Source organism: Danio aesculapii, chromosome 5 (genome assembly GCF_903798145.1).
Source record: "Danio aesculapii chromosome 5, fDanAes4.1, whole genome shotgun sequence".
In the NCBI taxonomy this organism is placed as follows: Eukaryota; Metazoa; Chordata; class Actinopteri; order Cypriniformes; family Danionidae; genus Danio; species Danio aesculapii.
This window is the reverse complement of record NC_079439.1, coordinates 44,799,645-44,823,912: the sequence shown is the minus strand read 5'-3', so window position 1 is coordinate 44,823,912 and position 24,268 is coordinate 44,799,645. Positions and strand designations below refer to the sequence as shown.

The 24,268-nt window shown below is 35.5% G+C and overlaps 1 protein-coding gene across 1 annotated transcript in view; it reads right to left on the bottom strand.

Annotated features, from left to right (window-relative positions):
* antxr2a (ANTXR cell adhesion molecule 2a) overlaps positions 1-24,268 on the bottom strand; it is an 84,493-nt gene that overhangs the window by 29,233 nt on the left and 30,992 nt on the right. The window contains exons 12-16 of the mRNA XM_056458285.1: positions 23,778-23,873; positions 18,504-18,548; positions 16,011-16,106; positions 11,925-12,092; positions 11,665-11,745 (exon numbers count right to left, since the gene is read on the bottom strand). Coding sequence (XP_056314260.1) covers positions 11,665-11,745; positions 11,925-12,092; positions 16,011-16,106; positions 18,504-18,548; positions 23,778-23,873 — 486 coding nt within the window. The remainder of the gene's footprint in view (positions 1-11,664; positions 11,746-11,924; positions 12,093-16,010; positions 16,107-18,503; positions 18,549-23,777; positions 23,874-24,268) is intronic.

The following is a 24,268-nucleotide window of genomic DNA, read 5'->3' as shown; positions in this document are numbered from 1 at the left end:
TTTTCACAACCACAGCACAATACTAGACTTGTCAATGAGGAGAATGTTTAGTTGTTATTGTTAATGCCTGTGTGTCAGACTTAATACAGATCCCAACATAGCAGAACACATACCTAAAAATGGTACATTTTAACAAAATATGCATTTCCTTTTGTATGTTAAACAATTTTGGATCTGTGTTGGTCCTAAAAACAAAACCAAGATGAGGATCACTAGACAGATTTCCCAAATCCAGCAAAACTAATGAAATTAAACCTGATGCCTAAAAAATCAGGTTTCTTTTATATGAGTCAGGACTATTGCACCATGCATTAACAACAATCATAGGAAAGTCCCTCTGTGTCCTCGAATAACCTTAAAGTGTCAGAATGTAGCGATGAAGTTATTACTCACATGAAGGCTAACGTGAACACATCCGTGATACCAAACAAATTGCGCCCCATGATTCCACTGGGCCCAAAACCAGAAAAAAACACAAGCCCTTCTGCTCCTAATCATGAAAACCAGTGGAGGCCAAACACACACACACACACACACACACACACACACACACACACACACACACACACACATACACACTAGGGCTGCACAATATATCGTTTCAGCATCGATATTGCAATGTGATCATTCACAATAGTCACATCGTAGATATACAAAGTTGAGTCTGGATTATAATTCATCATTTGCATGTGTTTTTGATTGGTAATAATGATTTATTTTATTTTATTTCTTCTAAAATTAAGACTATGCAGTATTGTTTTACATTTGATTATTCCATTATTCCATACCTTAATACTGTCAGACTCCACGGAAAACAATAAAGCACTGTTTATTTAATTTCATCTGTTTCTTTTTTTCTTTATTTGATCTGTCCATGCTTGTTTATTACATTCTCTGAAGATTCACTCCCCAACAGAATCACCCCAATCAATCTAAAATTATAAATAATTTCTAGAGATATTCAAGGTCAAATTGTATTTATATCCCAATATATATCGCAAACTAACAAAATATCCCAATGTTAGATTTTTCCAATATCATGTAGCCCTAACACACACACAGAGTATCTCCTGAGCCCCAGCCTTTCATTAGATCTTCATATCAGGCCTCCAGAGATCGTCACATGTCATCAGTCGCTCGCTACATCATCACTTCCCTCACCATCCCGCTGACCACATTTATGTCTTAATTAGTGCTACTGTCGCTACTAACTGCCTTCTTTACACCGATTCTACAGTACAGTTTGAAATGCATTCAGATATGCATGCATGAGAACAAAACGAGCAGCATACTGAGATCTCGGCTGTGTAAATCTTTCGTGTTGGACAGATAGACGGGTATAATACTCGGAAGTTCTCGGCGCAGGAAATTTATGCGTCTGCCACTTCGGAAGGGTTTGGGCCATCTGATGGGTTAAAACTATTAAGACCACAAGAGCAGTTCTGCATCTGTGCACACAAAAATCGGGATTCAGAACTACTTAAATGCATTTGTTTTGAGACCCGCAGATACATATCCAGATGATTGTGATGAAAACAAAGGAAAGTAAACAATGGCACTTCCCACAGATCGGATCTCTTTATGTCGAAATCTCTCTGCTGACGACAAACCCTGAGTCCTTTCTTTCTACTTGATTTGATGATCTATGATATGATGTATGGGACAGAATGACCTATAACTCATTAAGGTTGACATCATCATTAAACTCACCACGTTCGATTATAAAGTGCGGTGATGATCTATTATAATGATAAATGTCATATGGATCACGATTAGCATCTTTTTAATTTTGATAAAGTGTGCGAGCAGAAGTTTTGTGAGTGACACTGTGCAAAAGCAGGACTTTTTGATATCGTTTTTTTTTTAGGGCACTAGCTTTCCTCCTCTGAGAGATTGTTTGACTGACAGGACGGAACAAATACATAAATGAATAAACCAATTTTTTCAACAGCTGCACGATAATTGTCACATCTGTGTCCTTTCTTCCAATCAATTATGAACCACGAGTTGTAATTTATTTATGGCCAATTCAGGCTCCAGTGATGAAATGTTAAAGACACTCCAAACGCAAAGTGATATAGGGATGCCAAACTTGCCATCTTAAAAAATACATCTGCTCAAAATTACATGCTGCATTGCATCACATCTGTAAGAAAGTGACTTGCAGCCCAAATCGAGGGACGATGAGTCTTATCTATAATATGATGTGATATGAGATCTGGAGGGAGATACCGGGGTGCTGTTTCACAATGCGCAGCCAAACACTGAGAATCGGTGGTGAGAGCGAGGGAAAAAAAACAGGGTTAAACTCTTCCTTTTAACACTATTAAAGTCATGCTATTATGACCGCAATTAATTATTATCTAATAAAGATTTGAACTGCATTTAATATTACTTGGGCCATCGGGTTATAATAAAGAGGCCTCCCAAATTTGCATATTAAACCTAATTAGCATAACCAAGCCGCTGAAATCCCATGCATGTTATTCAAAGAGCTGAAAATATGCAGCTAGAGACTAAAATGATACATTGTGTATTATAAAAGTTTACAGCTTTATTCATTCATTCATACATTTTCGGCTTAGTTCCTTTATTAACCTGGGGTCAACACAGCGGAATGAACCGCCTTTACAGCTTTAGTGTGCTCTAATTAAACTAATTATTTATTAAAGGTATAAAAGTTCAGATTGGTACTAATAGTATGCCTACAAATTCAAAATATATATCAAAATTTTTATTTCAATATTCAATTTAAGGTAATCATTTTACACGTGTCTACTTTTGATTTTAATAATTGGATTTATTAAATTAAGAAATAACATTAATTAAAAGTTGAAAGCTACAACTTTCAATTGCTTCCCTTTTTCATACTGTATTTTAATATGACCGCTGTTGCAAAATGTGCATATTTGCATATTTTAAATGAGCAAACCAATAAACAAATCTCAGAACAATAGTCATGTACTGTGTTCATCACTTTAAATATTCAAATTGATCAGACGAGGGAAAGAGTGAATTACAATACATTACTGATTCCCAGTATGATTTTTCCATAGGTCTGTCACGCTTAAGGAGAAAAATCAATGCGACAAAGCAGCCCAGGGAATCTCTGACACTAACAGTAATGCTGTTTAATTAAAGCCAAGATTCCAGCTCTCACTGCAACGGGGCTTTGATTTTAATAGACGGTGAAGAAATGGCCCGCACGTTGACGCGAGCACATTTGTAGCCAGTCTGGCCAAGGGAAAAAAGAACGCACACACATAAACGCGGCAGGACTTCAGCTCGGATTGAATCAGGGGGTTAAGGGGAAGTACACAGAAGCTTAAACAGTCTGCTAAAGGGGGCAGGTACCAGCCCACCCAGCTAATCAGCAGAATGTGCTCCGATACAGAAGAAGAGGCATTTGTGAGCACATGCCTCTGTCACATACATCACTAACAGAAAACAAAACTCTGTAGGCTAAAACGTTTGACCTCAATATGGAAAAAAGAAACAGAACGCAAACAAAGAGGACAGAAAAAATGCGATTTGTTAATGGATTACATTTTGTTCGGATCAAGCCTTCAATCCAGAAAGAAAGTTTTAAGTCAAACAAAGCCATGCTGAAAGCTTATGAAATGGAAAAAAAGCATGATGCACAATCATAACAAAAATAAATAAATAAAAATATGTCAAAAATTCTAACCAAAAATTTCATTTATATATTATTATTATTATTATAATAAATTCTTTGATTTTCTAGTTTAAACCTTTTAATTTTAACCTTTTAATTGCAACATAAACTTTTTTTCTTTTTAAGTAAATGGAAATTCAGAGTTGAGAATCATAAGATGACACTAATGGCAATTTAATAGTGCTTAATGTACTGGAGACAATAGCCTTGAGTGCCATCAAATAAGGAAAACGCTATTTATCTACATTTGTTAGCTCCTCTCCAAGCCCATCTAGTGTGTAAACTACACAAACCCAAGGGCTCTGTCATCCCCCCCTCCACTTCCTAGTTCCCAATGCCACCCTCCAAACCAGCTCACTGGGGTCCCCGATCTAATCCTGTTACCAGGAGGTCTGGCTGTTTGAGGAGGCTCATAGATTAACACGGCAGACATTGTCGAATTTACAACCAGCCACATGGACATCTGCCCTACTTTCCGCATTTCACATATCCCAAAAAAAAAAAGCTGGTTCAAAGAGCAAGGGGCCATTTCGTGAAATCGGCTAGCCAGTCATTGTTAAAGCTGTCATTTCTCCTCTGGGGCCGGTGCGCTTTAACTGAACTGTCAGCCTTCTACTTAATGCTTGTTAATGGTAACAGGCCAGTCTGCTGATAGCACTAATGAGGACCAGAAAAAAAGACACAAGCATGTTTAAAGGATGCACACCGATTGTCATAACAAACACAACGGTGCCGTAATGGCTACAAAAAAAATCAGCTACTCAAGGAAAATGATGAAGTTGTGCAGATTTACGTACAGCAGATGGTGAAAGACTCATACTTCTATAAATATGTTAATGTTTTGTTACGCGGTCAGCTCTCGGCTTCCATAAACAAGTGCTTTCTTCTGCTTTATTATTTGTGACGCTCTGATTTAATTCCAATTACCCCATTAATTAGAAATCTTGTGCCCTCTGATCTCGGGTATGTTTCAACTTAATAACATTTGCCAGGTTTTATTTGTACACGGAGACCAGCGCTTGTATTTGTTTGCAGAACAGAAAGTGTTTTTTTTTTTCCTAGAGCCTAAAACTGCATTCGTGCTGTATTTGTCACATAACATTCTGTGATAACACAATCAGAGAGAGATTAAATCATTAAATACTATTAAGCACTCCTATCTCCTGTCATTTTTCTTGAGATGTGAGCGCACAATTTGCGTTCTTGTTAATCAGCACATTGATTATATGAAATCTGCATATCAATGGATCACATCACAAAAGGTTTTTTGCGTGTGTGTAAAAGATGAAGTAATTTAAATGCAACCAAAAAATATTTTGCTACAATTCTGAAGTGTTTCGCACACATCATCAGAGGTAATAGCTATTACAAAGTAATTAAACCAAACAACTGGTTGAATAAAATGAATGCTTTGACTAAAATAAATGAATAAATAAGAAATAAACAAAATAACTGAAAAAAGTTTAATTAGTGCAATCACTAAACAAATAAAAATCTGTATTGTCAGTTTGTTTCAATTTGAATAACATAAAAATCTCTGAGGAGATTTGTTTAGATTGCACACAATTAACAAGTGTGCTATTAATTTAGTGTTTTAATAACATTTTTTTATTTTTATTAACGTTTTTTATCCATGTAGATTAGATTAGGTTAGATTAGATTCAAATTTGTGTCATTACGCATGTACAAGTACAAAGCAATATGCAAGTAAAATGCAGTTTAGGTCTATCCAGGAGCGCAATAGCGACAAGTGCAGGATATATAAGTTATAAAGTGCAATTATAGAAAAGCTAAGGTGATATTTACAGATGGGTGTACTATGAACATAATATACAGATTGTATTTGCACACTTAGTTAGTCGTATTAGTAGTAATAGTATTAGCATTTCTTGTTTTAGTATAAGTATAATTTTTTCTAAATGAGTGATTTATACTTAAAATGAGAAAACAACTTCAAAAACTACACCTAATTCATTCAATTAACAAATTATCTGTAGACAAGTCAAAAAATAAGAACAAACTTTAAAAAAATTTAAGTTATATGTAGCCATTTCATTTTTTTAAAGCCACCAAACGTTTTTGATTACTGGTAAACAAATGTGAAAATATCAATTTTACAGTGGTTTTTGATCACTAAAGGCCAAAGAGAAATCCTACAAAATAGCCTAATATTTGCCTATGAAATCATTTTTAAGCTGCAGAAAAACAGTAAAAGGAGTTGAAAATCAACACGCATATTGTATAAAATCCACCTACAAAACAGCTAATATTTGTCCAGGGATGTGCAGTATTTATGATACATGTATTTCAAATACGTATTTTAAATAAAAAATAGTATTTTATAATTTGTATTTGTTAGGATTTAAGAAAATGGCTGAATATTTTGTATCAAAATACTGAAGTGTCTTGCATTTTAGTATTTTTAAAATACTGTAAAATACTTTGTAAGAAGATGACTTCATAAAAATGTGGCCTTTAATTGTGGCGTTTTCTCAGTTATTTGCCTAGGCTTGAGATCAGACTAGAAAATTGATTAATATTGAAATTGATCAATGATTGGAGTATAGATGGAAATTATCCATCTCATACAAAGAAAGTAACAAACAAATAGCAGGGGTAAATTTGGGAGCAGGTCAAAATCAGACAGGAAAATAAGACAAAATCGTACAACATCATACCTGCAATACTTCATTGGCTGTTTCTAATCTGCAGATGCTCTTTATAGTTAATTACAAACTTTGACATTTAATCAGTATGTGACGAAAAAAATGTAATAATACAGTCTACTGGTCAAAAAAGATTGAGTTTTATATTGTGTTTTGAAGAGTACAATTGCAAAAAAACATGATTTATAGAAACTGGAAATTTTAGTATTGTTCAGAAATTCAGATTTTATATTGACTATTGAAAATTTCAATTGCAAAAATGGTGAAAAATAAGACTTTTATGAGATGGTGGCAATTTTCACAATCAAGAGATATAATACTATATTTCAACTCATCTGCATTAAATGATTTTTACAGTGATTGAAGAGATCATTTTCAAGACAGGACTTTCTTTATGAAACTTTTACAAAATCTGTACTAAAATCAAAGAGAAACACAAGTTTTTAAATAAAAGTTACACAAGTCACATTCTTATGAATACCTCCCTATGTACAGTAGAGGTGAATGAGTTGGCAGAGAAGCTGAATTAAACTTGCCCAGAGAAACGCTGTTGCTGTCAATCATTGTTTGCTTCACTAAGTCAGTTCAATGGTGAAGGGATTGATCAAATAGGCCTATTGATGAAAGGCTTGAGAAGAAATGTCATGCTCCGTTGTAAGAGTATTTTCAAAATACAAACTACATTATTTTATTTTGATACATTTGTGACTGCTGTATTTTGCAGTTTATTTTCATACTCTTAAAATGTAAGTATATTTGGTATTTTATTTTAAATTACATTTCATAGTTTTTTTTTTTGCCCCTCTCTGTATTTGTCAAATCAGTAAAAGTAGTTGAAAGTCAACATGGATATTACATAAAACCCACCTACAAAATAGCCTATGATATTTGTCTATGATTTCATTAAGCTGCAGAAAACAGCTAAAAGGAGTTGAAAGTCAACACAGATACTGAAAGGTATCACGTAACTACATATCTAAATGATTCTGCTCAGTGCCAAGCAAACCACATTCTGTTTCATTGCTGATCTGTTCGGTGCAGCTCAGTTCTGCTCATTAGGCAGTTGTCCCTCACTACAGCAGCCAGACCCACTTCATACTGGCCTTGCTAGTTCATTAGGACACTGTTCGCTCTCTTGGCTCCCGGGGTAAAACACAAACAGTTCGCGGTCTGCCGCTCTGCGCCCTAATCCAGTCATGAAACTGGGCTCTTAAACACTATTGCGGCTAAGCCTGGCCATGTGTGCCTGCGACCTGAGGGACGTGGCCCGCCAGCCTCCAGCCTTAATCTTTCCCTCGTTCTCACTCTCTCCTTCGTCCTCCACCCCGTCGCTATTTCTCCATGCCAGCGTCGCCTCCCTCTCTTCCTCTCTCCTGCCTCCTCTAATGGCATTCTTGAAGAGCTGGCCCCGCCGTGCCGCCCGCTCGCAGTCTCTTAATTAAAATGCTCCCACCGCTCTGTTTATGTGACCGATGACTGTTAAATTAAGATGCTGTCACACTGGGCCGCTACAGTGCATTTTTTATTTATTTTTTTTTATTTGCGACTTCCGCCACGAGCGCTAGGCCGCGGGTCTGCGAGCTGACATGTTTTCTTTGTCTGAGGTCGGAATTTACACCATTTAAAAATACACTCCACCTCATTACAGCACTGCCCTAAGGAGGCGAGCAGTCGGCATGGGCTAATAAGGTATGTGTTATACAGAGGCTGATTTTAATAGGGTTTAATGTATGCAAAGGCTGTGCTAAAGTGACATTATACGTCTTGAACAATGCTTTCTGTGGGTGTGGGGAGCTATCGGTGGAAAATCTGCAAATCTTGTGTGTGTACTATTGCTGTGTTACACATTGAGCCTCGCTTGGCTTCAAAACATCTGACGGTGTCAACTGAGCCTGAGTAAGTGAGTGTGGGAGTTGGAACCAGAGGGAAAAATGAGGATTGATTTTCGTTTGAAAAAAGATTCAAAGGAAATGTCCTGCTAAACGACGTCTTGAAAGTGAATACTGCAAAAGAATCCTATGTACAATCACCATCAGTTATCATCATTACTCCCATGCCACCCCCAGAAGCCTCCGGTGAGGAAACTGAAGCAATGAAAAGAGGAATTCTGTCATCGTTTACTCGCCCTCTTGTCGTTCCAAACCTGTGTGAGATTCTTTCTTCTGTTAAACGCACAAGATGATATTTTGACCTGTCATTTAAATACAAGTCAATGAAGACCCAACTGACTTTTGTTGAAAGGAGACTCGTTTTTAACTCTTTGTTATGTTTCACAGTTTACACAAAGAAATATAGAATTGAAGACGCTATGGTTTAAAAGTTTGAGGTTAATCATGTGTTAAAAAAAACGTTAATTCACAAAACTGTGAAAATACTTAATGATCTAAAGATTTGTTAAGCAAATAAATTCTGTTCTATTTACCTTTACAAATTACACTGTACAAGATATGGGGTTCCACACAATTCAATCATGTTGTCCCAGCGCAAATCGATTAAATTAACTATTAACAATTAAGTGAATTGAACATAGAACAACTAAGTTGTGCCAAAAAAAACTCAAGAATTGGGCTGTTTCAGCTAATTTTAAAGTAGTAATTTAAACAAGCAGCAAAAACAATCTTTGGAGTGTATCAAATAATCCTGAAAAAACATTTTCCAAACTTTTTTAGCAGCAAAGAGGTTACTACTGTAAGAAGAAATGCAACCCAGGCTCATTCTTAAAACGTACCGCAATATACATTTCTGGAGACCGCCAAATATGTCTGAGGAGTTATGTTTTTTTGCAGTTTTTGTTTTTGCGAATGCACAAGAGGCCGCTGTGTACGCTTTTTCGCGAGTGTCATTTCCGCCTGCTATTCTCTCGTAAATCCACCAGAGGCCACTGTTGACTGACTGTTTGACTGACTGACTGACTGACCAACCAATCAACTGACCCACTCTCCCCTCCCCTAAACCCAACCAATAGTATTTTAAAAAACACAGATTAGCTGGTCAGCACGAAAAGGAACGGTGTCATAGCGCCGGTAGCGTTCATTTAAAAAAATTTAATGCAGCCATACGTACTTCTGGCTACATAATTCACGATCTCCAGAAATGTATACAGGGGTACTTTTTTGGAATGAGCCTATGTTGAAGAAATGTTTCTTAAACACCAAATCAGCATATCAGAATGAATTTTGTGGGACTAAAGACTAATGCCGCTTAAACGTTCAGCTATCACAGGGATAAATGAGATTTTAAAAAGCATTCAACTAAAACATTTTTTTTGTAATGCTATTTCAATTTGTCATTACTATTACTGTTTTATTTGAATGAATGGATAAATAAAACAAGCCTTAGTGCGAGGTGGAGACAGCTTTCAAAAACAGAAAAGAACTCTTATCCTCCCTGTACATTTGAATGAGAGTAAATGATGACAGAACTGTCTTTTTGGGGAGGGGTGAACTTTCTCTTTAAGACCAACAGCAGCAGAAGAAACAAAAGCCTTTTCTGCGGGTCCTGTCTGGATTTTCCCTTTGTGTGGTGGCTCTCTGGGGTTAATGTATGTTAATGTATCATTTATAAAGGTGCTTATTAGTGTGTTGCAGACTGCTGCTTTGTAAAACAATACCGAGCCCTGCTGAGACTGTTAGTTAGAGGCAGGAGCGAGCGAGAGAAAGAGAGAGAAACACAGAGGCGGTCGCGTGTGCCTGCGTTCAAAAGAGCCCCGCCAGTAATAGGCCAGCCCTTGACGCGCTGCCACCTTCTCTACCTGCTGTCCCCTGCCGCTCTTTCCGGAAACTTGACGGCAGATGTTGCAGCGCTAAGCTGGCTCTGAAGTGCCTCTCTAGCTCCCCGGTCTCCCTAACAACACAGTCAAACCACATTAGATCTCTTTATTTGTGCCTCAGGCAAGTTCGGCAGTGCAGCTGTGTCCACCCTCCGCTCTACCTTTGGTGTTGGAGCCCCTCAGGCGGTAAATGGGAGAGCAGAAAGTGTTCAGGCTGTCTTGAAAAAACTACATCTGCTGACAATCCAGCAGTCTGTCTGTGGGCGGGGTGGGGGGAGGGTCCGGGAGGGGTCTCCAAGCTGAACAGATGTCTGTGACAACCTGCTTCCTTACACCTGTACGAGTCCTCGTAACCCCACGGATCCAGCGCTGAAAAATTCATGACCCCGGAGGGTTCCTGTCGGGCATCAAAGCCCCCCTCCCTTCTCTAGCCAAGCGCACGAAGCCCACCTTGGCTCTGGAGAGGGACTCCTCAGGCTTTGATAGCTCATGCCTGCACCCAGTGCACTTGATCAAGGGCTTGACAGTCTGCACAGTCGAGCTGTGGCCTGACTGAAGTGTGCCAGGGTCCCGCTTGGAGGCTCCAGACCCTCTTCTCAGATGTATTGAGAGTTACAAAGGTTTTAACAGTTTGTTTGAAGAAAGTAAAACAGAACAAGTGGCTCAAGCGTGACTGGGATATTTCAGCTAATGGGATCACCAGCGCCGCAGATGCATTGACGACTTCTTCAAGATGAAACAAACCCAAACAAATGCTTCAAACTGTGCCCTACTTTGAACAAAAAAATTAAAAGTTGATTCTTAGGGTGCATAGACTTTTGAAGTCTGTTTACTTCAGCACTAATTTTGTCTCTGAAGACGGTGAACCATTTGAATATGTTGTATAAACAATTTGAGGTGTATTACTGCATGAATTTCATTAAAAGTGACAGTAAATACATATCTAATGTTGTAAAAGACTTCTATTTCAAATAAATGTAGTTCTTTAGAACATTGCTCATGTTTTATAGTTTTTTTTTATTAATTATAAATATTTTTGCAATTTTCTATTTCTTAATTACTGTATTTGTAATAAAATAAATTCAGACCTCTTTCCAAAAAAAAACAAACAAAAAAAAAAACACCCCATGCTATTGCATTACAAAGGTTACAAAAAAGGAAGTGTCTGCAATACAAGCTCATGACACTCACATCCTGTTATATTTGCAGCAGCAGGGCCTGAGGTTGATGAAACACTTATAATGCGCATTCACAGACACATGTTAAGTTTCAGTGAATTGTGGGGAATTTCCATTCTGTTTCACTCCATTTCGACTTCTTTTGTTTTTATACTGACCAAACATTATTTTCTATCAAGCATATATTAGTTGTCTGGCATTTGGTTCTCTCAGAATTAAACAAAGACACACACCCACACAATAAATAGCCTATAAACTGAAACATTATGGCTCATTTTCACTGAAGGATTGCTCTAAATATGGTAGTATGTAAACCAGTGCCATGCATTGGCTCATTTTTTTTATATGCACTGAGGTGAACCGACAGTGGCTTACCTTATCTGCAGAAGTTGGTCGCATAACTGAAACTCTGTCATATTGCCGCCGCAGAAGAGCCCACAGTGCCTCAAGACGGCCCTACCATGAAAGAAATACCAAATTGTGGCTTTAGTTTGGTTTTCATTTTACTCATCTAAGCAAAAGCATCAGACCACACAGAGTGGCACTTACTGTACATGAAGAATAAAACTCAAAATGAGGAAAGGGGACAAAAAAATACAAATTGTTGACCTCGATAACAACAGAAAATGACTCACTCTGATTGGTGTATACCACTTGGATTCAGATTGATGGCATGTTTGTGCAGGTGCTCTTGGCTTTCTGACCATGGGTTCTTCTGCTTCCTCTTGTATTGACACCACTGCATTCTTAGCCATCTCTAGTCGTGCACCTTCCTCTGTAGACCCTTTCTCTCCCCAACGGACCTTTGAACATTTAAGAAAATATTAAATCAAATTAAATTAAATTTAGATATTCATTCATTCATTCATTTTCTTTTCGATTTAATCCATCTATTAATCAGGGGTCGCCACAGCGGAATGAACTGCCAACTTATCTAGCATATGTTTTAAGCAGCGGATGCCCTTCCAGCTGCAACTCATCACTGGGAAAAACCTATACACTCTCATTCACACACATAGACTACGGACAAGTACTTGGTAATATATACAGTAACAACATAGGTTAAGATAAGGTTTATTACTCAAGTTAGATTAACTCAGCATTTCTTGATCCTGGTCCTCGCATTTCAACACTGTGCAATTTCACATTTCTCTTTTCACTTCGAACTTTTGAAGTGCCCTACAAAGTGGAGTCCACAGGATATTCCGCAAGGATTTCAGTTTGAAGGGAGTATATATCTTTAAATCAACTGGAATTTTAGTGTGTGATATATTAATTGTATTTAATTTGTATTTTAACTTTTAAATTGTATTTATTTACAGAGGTTTATTATGTCACTTTATGCTTAACTGATAAGATGTCGTTGTGCAAACCCATAAATAAAGGTTTCAAAATGAAATAAAGGTTTTAAGTGCCCAGGTAGATGGTAATGAAAAAGAAGGGAGCAGATAGCAATGCACTCTGTGTAGGAACCTGTTAATCAAAACACAGTTCATGCATGAAGCTCTTTTAAAGAGCTGGTTTTCTTGTCCTCTCATCCCCTATTTTGCACTACTATTTATTATCTAACATTTATATACTACATCTTACAACTCATTCTATATCAAAACTGTTTACCGCACCTCACCTTACCCCCATCATCATCTATTTTTGCACTACTATTTATCATCTACAGTTATTTTTTATTGTAACTTCTTGTTTAGTGTGATTTGTATTGTATATATATATATATATATATATATATATATATAGTTACATGTTTGCAGTGAGAAGTGAGATGCACATAATCTCATCACACACGCATATAATGTACATTGACAATAAAAGGCATTCTATTCTATTCTATTCTATTCTATTCTACTATATTCTATTCTATTCTATTCTATTCTACTATATCTAAATCAGGTATGTTAAAAAATACACACAAAATATGTAGAGCTGTGGGGCGCAAGAAACACTGGGTTAACTAAATTTACAGTATTTATTTCTCAGTAAATGTAATTTCAATAAAAAGTACAAAGTACTGAACACAACAGTAAAATTAAGTGCTATCATAGTTTTTTATATGCTTTTTTCTATGATAATTGCTGTTGCAATTAGTATTTGCATATTCATGCCTGACTCTTATAGAAAAAGGCTTAATTAAAACTGCACTCATCAAGCTGTAAGTTAAGGAGCATCAATATAGAACAGCTTTTCTGAAGCGTCCCTGGAAACCCTAAACTGTCAATTAATAAAACATTCTTTGCATCCTACGTTTCCCTCTTTATATGTCAGCATGTGTTCTAAATAAAGAGTTAGCAGGCAGGTTGATCTTAGGTAAACCTCCTCCCAAGGTCCATGGAAGGCTTCAGAAATGGAGATAGGTTGTCTGCATGAATGAAAGCTTTCGACACATTAAAGAAAATTGTGCCTGGGTAAACCCTAAGCTTCTCATTTGCTTTCAAGCTCAAGGGAAAACGTAGTGGAAAACGGTTTTCCAAGATTTCAGAAGGAACTTGAATAGTAATGTCTGCTTTATTTGTGAGCGTGGAGGCTGAGTGGCTGAGTGTTAAACAAACATCTAGCTTTAAGATGGATGTGGTGCCAAGTAGCACATTTCAGCTGAACAAAGTTGAATGACAGACTGGAAGTCAGCAAGATGAATTCATCTCGTCACAGCAGTTCTCAATCCTTCAGCGTCAACATGACTTAAGACAGCAGGACATCATGCAAGCTCAACTGGCAGGGCCCTGTCACGTCAAAAGCATCAGTCAGGAGCTGTGCTACATTTAAGGAGATTCCTATCAGAAACTTTGAGGTCTGCTGAGCTTGACATCACAGACACAAAGTCTTTTGTGTGAAAAGAAGAGCCAATGCTTTTGTGTGGATCAAATGAGAAGAATACACTTTTGTTTCAAAACTCGTTAATCCTCTGTGGGATTTTTTTTTAGGTATGGACTGCAGTGGTCAGGAATATTTACCCCTCGGCAGTTAAGTATACTTACATTAAAAGCAGCTTACAATAAAATTATAGAAAATAAGAAGTACTGCCATATTGAATGATCAACATTTAATGAAAAAATTATAATTATATTAGAATTTTATTTAGTGAAGCAATATTATATACAAACATGACATGCCTCAGCATGCAAACAAAAAGTTTTCAGTATTCAGCTGCACATCTTTTGAGGTTTAGATGGCCTATGCACAATTTAAACAAAGGCAGAAATCTGCAGATTTTTTGCCCATCGAGTTCATGTATTTATTTGGGTAAATGTGTGTAAATTTATATTTACTCAGTTTTTAAATTAGTTTCACTAATATTATTGTGATATAATAATAGTAATATTAAAATGTTCATATGATTTATTTACAATACAGTTTGTAAAGTAATATTTTCTGTCTTTTAGTGGTGATATTATTTGAGAGACTTGCTTTGTTTGTGGATCTAATTGGATTTGCATTGTAAACATTAAATTAATTTTAATGTTTAACACCCCCCAAACAAGCCCCATGCCCACAAAAAGGCCACTTTTGTAAAAAAAAAATATATAGATTAAATAAATAGTAATTTTTGTCACATTAAAAAATGTTTATTATAAAAAATGCATTTATTATTGCTAATTTTATTATTCTGTTTTTCTAATTGGCTTTGACAAAGTTTCTGTATTTTAATAATTTGGCAAATATTTTTAGGATTATGTTGAATTAAAAAAATTCCATGACTCAAGAACAGTAATACCATCTGAACCGTGTTGTTCTGTTGCATCCTTTCTACTAACCAACAAACAGCTTATATTAAAATACCTTACTATTTTGTCGAAACCAAAAATAACGCACTAAAAACTAAAGTCACTCATTTGTAATAATATACAGTGAGAAAGTTAATACTTATAAAAATATTCCTTATTATGTGTTATTAAGATTACATTTAAAAGAGTTAGTCTTAAATAAAAGATAATAAAAAGTTACAGTATCTATCTATCTATCTATCTATCTATCTATCTATCTATCTATCTATCTATCTATCTATCTATCTATCTATCTATCTATCTATCTATCTATCTATCTATCTATCTATCTATCTGTCTGTCTGTCTGTCTGTCTGTCTGTCTGTCTGTCTGTCTGTCTGTCTGTCTGTGTATATGTATATATATATGAAAATTGAAAAAATAAGAGTGGAAAAAAAGTCTGGTAATAAATACAGAATAAGCTGGTAATAAATACAGTATAAATATATTGTGTATTCTTACATGTGACCTCACTTAAGTCGCTCCACTACATGTCCACTCCACATTTTCCATTTTTGCTTCCCTCTCACCTCACAATCACCATTGAGAGAAAGCCAAAGAAAAAAGGATGGTCCAACTTTCCAACAGCCCACTTGCCCCAGAATCCAGCCAAAATTACACAAACCCACTTGAACTCTGCACCAATTACCACTGAAAACAAACTGTTTTATAAAACACAATTGCATAATTTTAGCTTCAGAATTAGGAAAACTGTCAAAAAGCACGTTGACGAATCAATACGTGACTTAATAAACACACGAGGTGTTAATAATGTCAGGCAGGTCATGAACACTCCCCAGAGAGAGAGACAGAGAGACAGAGAGAGCGGCGGTGGTAGACAACTGGTAAATGCTCAAAGACAGCTGTGATGACATCAAAACCTTTGCTGTCATCAGGGGGCTGCACATCATTATAGGCGTCATTAAAATGTAATGTCTCTGTGTTCACCTCCATCCGTTTGATTCCGCCAGCTCCTCTTCCCCCATAGTAAGACGCATCCACAGTTGGCCACTTCTTCTTGGGTTCCGGGTCTGGCTCTAGCTTCTGAAAAAATAAATACAGACATAAAATTGATCAAATTTTACCGTTAAATTGTAATGTAATTACCTGAATTTGTATGTACACCACTGTTTTAGAATGTAAGGTAGGTAAGATCTATTTTTTTATTTGATTTATTTAAAATTTTGGTAACACTTTACAATAAGGTCAATTAGTTAATGCATTTACTAACATGAACTAATCATGAACAACACTTGTACAGCATTTATTAATCATAATTGAACATTTACTAATGCTTTACTAACATCCAAGTCCATGCTTGTTAACATTGGTTAATGCGTCATGAGTTAACATGAACTAACAATGAACAACCGTATTTCATTAACTAACGTTAACTAACATGAACAAATACTGTAGTAAATGTATTGTTCATTGTTTGTTCATGTTAGTAAATGCATTATTTGACATTAACTAATGAACCTTACTGTAAAGTGTGACTAAAATGTTTACATATTACATTTTACAAACATATCAAACAATAATAATTTTTTTTTTTTTAAATTAAAAAAATAAATAAAAATAAGATTAAAATAAAATAAAACACAACTAAATGAGGGGCATATGTCTACATTCATGCATCAATCTTCGTGTTACAATTCAAGTAATGAAAGATTACAAACTGATGTATTATTTTGAAGAGCTAGCAAGGGTGATCAGTCTAGATTAGAGCTGCACGATTCTGGCTAAAATGAGAATCACAATTTTCTCACAATTCTGTAGATGTAAAATAAAGGTTAATATGAATAGGCTATTATTACTGTTAATTCTCAAACATATGGTAAAGTAACAATAATAATATTAGGCCTATGTGTAAGTCTACTGTTGTTAAAATGGTAAATTTTGTATAGACTTTGAATGGTGGACTTGAACAGACTTTAAATTCGTCCTGGTCGTTAATTCACAGTAAAGTGATGGCATCAGATTACAACTATTTATAATTCTAAAGTTGAATAATTATGTTCGAAACATATGCTTGCCATTTGTCACTGACATTATTAGATCATTTTTTCATTGTATAGGCTAGAGTAGTTATAGTGACACTGTAAACCATTTATTTTAATGCACAAGACTTTGTGTTCGCTATGAAAGAAAAAAACATTTGAAATGCTTGTCGTAATCATAACTTTACAATGTGATATATCATGTAAATTATGTGCGTGGTTTTGGTTTCAAAACAGACATGCAAATTATACTTCCCGCGCAGCTCCCAAACGATCCCTCAACAAACGGAACGTTATTTACAACTTTATTACCTGTTATTCACAGCCTATGCAGGTTTTGTTCACTAAAGTGTACATAATTCGCGGGCATGGATGCATGCACATAATTCGCATCCTCTCAGTAGTTACAAACAGCTCATGTGTGATTTTGCGGCCGCAAATACATTATTACATTAAGACAGAAATGATATTTTGGGGTTAATTATACCTTATAAATACAGTATGTGACACTTTTAACACCATTTGGAGGTGTCCACGTTTCTGAGCTACTTATATAAAACAATGTGAAGACTTAAGATGCTAGATTAACATTGTGTGGGGGGTCGAATCGAGATAACAATATTTTTTCGTTTAATCGTGCAGCCCTAGTCTAGATCCAGCTGGAGAGTTTTACCATAAGAAAAAAGGGCTTCCAAATTTTAACAAACGTCCTGTTATTTCTTTGAAGGGAATATCTAATCTTCTCTAGTTTCACAAAATACTAAACCTCTTTCAGTCACCTTACATGCGAGGGTAGCTGGGGGCTCTTCCAGTTTAATAAAATTACAAGCCTAGCAAGCAAAGTAAGAAAGGCCACAAAGTTTAAAAAGTGGGTAATGTATAATTATCAGGCATCACACCAAACAGGCCAATAATAAGTGATGGTGCTATATCTATAGAAGTAATTGCTGAAAGAGAGAGAAATACTGAACCACAGAATGAGGAAGGAGCTGGGCATGTCTTGAACATATGAGTTAAAGTGCCTAAACCCGAATGAGTTCGATACGTTTTTTAAAATGTTTTAAGGGATGACCCTTATGCATATTGAAACATATTACTTTAATTAAAAAAATCCATTTACATACATTTAAAAATGTTCAATAATTAATCTAATCCAATATTATTACTTATCTAAGTTGAAAGCCCATGTGAGGCTTAATATATTTGTAAATGCCAATCTAATTCTTTCAGGATTCTGTGATGAATAGAACTTATTTCAAACAGAATTTATTTAAAGCATAACCCAACGATTTGTCAAATATCAAACAAAATCAACATTGCTTCAATTTTTTCAGTTAAATTTAAATGACACTTTTTAACCCAATGGTTGGGTTTGTCAATATTTGTTACCTAGGTTGGGTTACAACAACCCAGCATATTTTACAGATCAAAGCATTCTTACAGGTGGAGGTGGAGGAGGTCTTTGTGGAGGTGGGTCTTTAATAACCTGTGAAGAGAGAGAAAACAAAATCTAAATTAAGCAAAGTTAGTTATTGCTTTCTAAGGACTTGACACTCAATTGAACAACTGGAGCCTGGCACCACGGACACTGATTGCAGGGATCTGCTTGTAAACTAACGCTGTAGGCCCCAAGTGCAAAATAAAGAAAGACCAAAAATCAACTTGTTGACAGGGGAGTCTTTGGGGGTGAGCACGGTGGTCCGTTTATCTCTTAATTAATTGGACGAGGTTCAATGCTCCCCTGCAATCCCCCAATCATAAAGTCCTGAGGAATTAATTAGCTGCAATGAAATGCAGAAGGGAAACTTGGGCTTCACTCCAGGCTGATCCCCAGTGCAAAGGAGAGGAGCGTTAACAGGATAGCAGCGCTCTCTCTGACTGCTTATCCATCCAGAGAAACACAGTCAGCAGGTGACTTCTCTCACAGACAAGATGTCTTCCTCACTGGAAGTGTCCTCAGCAAACTGCTTATCAACTGACCTGACACATCTCAACCACTCTTGAACATGATGGATAAATGTGTTCGTAGACGAAAGTGAGTTTTGAGTTCAGCTAAACCTATGTGACATCGTTTGAATAAAACGTCATATACCAGTCCCATTCACTTATCACGGCCTATAACGGAGGTTAAAAGAGCAAACTACTGCAATATAATGACCACATATGTAATTTGAAAAGCTCAGCAAGCTCGAGTGTCCATAACTCTCAGAATAGGTTCCAACAATCTAGATAAAACGCCTTGGATGTGACCATGTTTCACCTGTCAAATGTAACCCCTTCCACTGCGGAGGCTTTCCAAAATGGAAGCAAGCCTTGTCTCATTAAACATGAAAGATGGATACACTGCCACTGCAGGTTAAGCATTTACTAAATTAGTTTTCAGGAAAAAATGCCTTTTAATCATCACATATCATGGCTAGAACAGCTGTTTCATTCACATTAAAGCGCACTGATACCATTTCGCCATTGTTGCCATTATAATGATGGAAAATGATCAATTAGAGTTAATTAATTGCTCTTTGACTCATAAACGACTGTTGAAAAAATCCAGTCCTATTCGTTCGTGAGGCCCCAGCATGCGATGATTAACCTAACTTTGGACAGAACCTTGTGCTAAAGGATTAGCTTTTTTTTTATTGAGTAATTAAAGATTAGATTTATATTTGCCAGACATATTGTGGGATAAATAAGGCATTACACAAATGACATGCTGGGCTGTTAGGTTTTCAAACTACCTGACAGACAGATGTGAAGTGGGGACAACCCTTTCAATGTGGTTCGGACGATGAAGAGCTGATAATTAAATCCAAAACGTCAGTGTACTTAGCCATCTGACACTCGCATGAGGGGCTGAGGACTAGTGGCACAGCTGTGGACTCGACCAATCACAGTCCAGCGGTGTAACGTCCCCATATGGCTTTCGGGATAATTGTCCAATTGGAGTTTATAATCTGTTCATTTCACCCCTCTGAACACACTGTTGTGGCAAGCTGTTTCCCAGGCTTAACATGATCATGGACAAGTAGCAGGTAGCATATTTGCAAATTAAAATGATGCATTTCTATTAACATAAAATTAACCTGTTTGCAGTACAACAACAAATTAATGATGTAAGAGTGTGTTATCAAAACATAAATGAACAGATGTCTTCATCAAAAGGTAATTACGCTTTTTTAGAATATATATTTAAAAGTATTTTAATAGGAAATCATAAAAAACTCCTAATTTTATGTTAGCATAGTTGAGTTGCTTTTGATATAGCAAAAAGCTATTCACCTTATTCTTCGCGTACGAGTGGGTGCTGCCATTTGAATCTTTTTGGCTCGATACTTACAGTCTCATTCACTTCCATTCATTTTTAGACGTTAAAAACAGCTCATTGTGCTGCTTGATGTTTCAAACTGATATTTTCTTATTATATCATTCGTTTTGTTTGTATAATCATGCAAACACTTGTTTGTAGAGCAAGTAGTTTGATCGTTTTCTGTGGTTTATTATTCCTAGTCATTTCTCCCATAGAAAGCAGAATCGGAAGTTCTAAAACAATCGTAAAAACACAAGCACTTCCGCTTATTAAGAATAAGGTCAATAGAAAAAATGAAAAGATAATTTGAATTTTCTGTTTTTTTTTTTACATTTACTTGATTTATTATGTATAGTTTTGAGAAAAATGTAATTATTTGTTTTATTCTAAAAAGGTGTAATAGAAAAAAAAGGAATAAATAAAAAATGTCAATTTGAGAATTTTGTGAAAAACAAAACAAACAAACAAACAAACAAACAAACGACAAATGGCCATATTAATGAATATGCTGTCAAAATTTGTATTGACCAAATATGGATTACTTAACACATCATCAGTAGTCAAAATATCGGTACTGTTTATTTTTTTACTACTTAATTGGTGTTGTGTATGCACCCTATACATACACTAGTGTGCATTTGTATGACGCTTGTGGGAATCTACATTTATATAATGCAGGTTCAAAATTAACAATAATCTATATATAATTGAAAAGTTATATTCTTTGGCTTTTAATTAGCTCATTTAATTCAAAACCCTAGCTAGGGTGTTAACATTAAACCTTTTGCTTCCTGAGCACGGACTGAGCCAAAATGATGCAAATGCTACGGGCATGGTCTCAACGACTCTTATTTTGTCTTTGGGTTATACTTTCAAGCTGGTCAGGGCAGGTAAAACTTCGGGATCTATTTAAGACCATAAAACAAGATCTTCAACTAAACTAGTCATGCCCATTTTCTTTGCTCCACCTAGCCTCTCCTCTCCTCCTAAAACATATTATAGACTCATTTTAGACTTGACTTTAGACTTATGATAAAACTTGCAGACTGCAGACCTGTAAGAGACTCCTGTAGGCTCTTGCAGACTCGTGGACTTCTTGAAGACGTTGTATGACTGCAGATTAACCAACATGTCTCAATAAAGAAATTATTCTGCTTGTTCGAGTCTCCTGGACTGGGAAATCTCTTCATTTATTTTTTTCCAACAACTCGAACCTTGATGTTTGCAGACTGTCAGCTACAGTGCTCAGCATAATTGAGTACACCCCATTTTAAAAATGAATATTTTTATCCATTTCTCAGTGAATATAGGCTATGTATTTTGGTGAATTTATTAAACGAAACAGATTTTTTTAACAGATATATTTATTAAAATAATATTTTATTCACCAAACATATTAAGAAATTGAAAGATAAAACAATTAAACTCAAGCTAAATAATATATATATATATATATATATATATATATATATATATATATATATATATATATATATATATATATATATATATATATATATATATATATATATATATATATAACCTACAAAATTTCAACTAAATTTTTTAATTTTTTTGCTTCTCTTGATTTTTCCTTTTTAAATTTGTATTTATTTTTCTTTAACATATAAATTTGAGTGTACTAGTTTTCGAACCGTTATCATAAGTTATTTGGTTAGATTAGCTCCACATTTCTAAACATAATAGTTTTAATAACTCATTTCTAATAACTGATTTATTTTATCTTTGCCATGATGACAGTAAATAATATTTGACTAGATATTTTTCAAGACATTTCTATACAACTTAAAGTGACATTTAAAGGCTTAACTAGGTTAATTAGGTTAACTAGGCAGATTAGGGTAATTAGGCAAGTTATTGTATAACAATGATTTGTTCTGTAGACTATTAAAAAATATATAGCTTAAAGGGGCTAAAAATGTTGTCCTTAAACTGGTTTTTAAAAAATGAAAAACTGATTTCATTCTAGCTGAAATAAAACAAATAAGACTTTTTCCAGAAGAAAAAATATTATCAGACATACTGTGAAAATTTCCTTGCTATGTTAAACATCATTTGGGAAATATTTAAAAAAGAAAAAAAATAATTAAAAAGGGGCGAATAATTCTGCTTCCTAACTGTAGCTTCCAATTAAAAATATGAATTTAAAAGATAGATTTGTGAGGGGTGTACTTATATATGCTGAGCACTGTATGAGCCTCTTCTGTTAAAGCCATGAAGGGAAAATAAGATGCTTGTTTGTTTTGTTGTTGTTGACTGTTTTCTGCAAATTTATGTAAAAATCCTATGAATAAAGTATTAAAAAGTAAATAAATATTGGCATTGTGCTGTCTAAAAATGTATTGTTTGCTCAAAATAACAAATAAATAAAACTTGGAAGAAGCGTCAACAACAGTTTACAGAATTAAAATCTCCTAACTTTATTTTTTTGCATAGCTCCATTTATGTATGTGAGGTAAAATTTCTGCAAATGTAAAAAGATAAATTGTGTAGCTAGATACTAATGTGTGTGTTTCGACAGGGATGAGGTGCTTCTGTATTTCTCTGATTGCTGAAAACTGGCAAGGCTGAGTTTAAATATTAACAAAGCACACATGGCCCTTCTCTTGTGCCGGGGTCCCTGATGGAGAGGAACAGCAGCTCCTCCACCAAGACAAACAGGGCCGAGTCCAGACATGCTGCGGGGGGTTTACATTTTAATGCCTTTGTTGGTTTTCCAAAATATGCTTCCATCTCATCCTGGAATGACTCCCACCAGGTTCTCAAAGAGAGGTGGTGCATATCATTTGCTGGTGCAGTGGCACTGATTGCTATACTCATACTCGCCAGCTTCACCATTTCTAGATATTCTAAGTGCACCATCTGTATATAAAAATGCGTTAGAAGATCTGAAATTTGCTGCTTTTTTTCTTGAAGTATAGTAACGAGAACTTTTTGTGAAAAGTGAGTAAAAAAAGAACCAACAGGAAAAGAGCTTCTTCTTTTTTTTTTGCACTTATGAAATGCTTAATATTTTTGGCAGCCGTTCTGGTTGCACATATCAGATGAATAGTCAGGATGTGGTCAGGTCTGTTGCTGTTTATTGTGCTGCCTTTAATTTTCCAGAGTTTAAAGTTCAACCACAATCTCTTCTAGCAAGCTAAATATAAACACAACCTAAGTTTAACACCAAAGAAAAGTCAATTCGGTCACAAACAATATAGACTATTTCAATACTGCAAATGGATTATGTAAACCACAATACAAGTAAAAGAAAATGCAATATAGGTAAATCTGAGTCTTTCATTTTGGTGGTGAATTATCTCTTTAACTTTAATATCAATACAAATTCTGTGGGTGAAAAGGGACAAATTCTTAGACATGAAAGTACTGGAGACATGTAAGACTTACGACAGTGCAGCATAGAGGCCAGAACCACCACATCAGAGCCAAAGCCAACAGGAGAAAGAGCACCAAGAACACAATGGCCACCACTGTGCCGTCCGACTAATGAGAGAAGGAGCATACAGTACATATGCATGTACAAAAATAATAATAGCATAAAATATGATGAAAACAGAAAATAAAGAACATACTGTAAGTAAATCAAATCCACAAAGTTATTTTTATGATTTTTTTCTACAGTTGAATCCGAAGTATAGAGGCTGTAGAGATATGTAAAGGTGCAGTAGGTGATCTGCCTAAATGCTAACTGGTTAGCATAATATCTTTCAAATACAATCCCTCCCCTGTCGTACAAAGCCATGCCTCCTGAATCGTGAACGCGCACATTAAAGATGATAGAGACCCACTAGATCATGTCATTCGCCCGTTAGAAAAGTGTATAGTACTTTATAATACAACAATTCCCAACGAAAAACTGTATGATATCTAGCATGTTT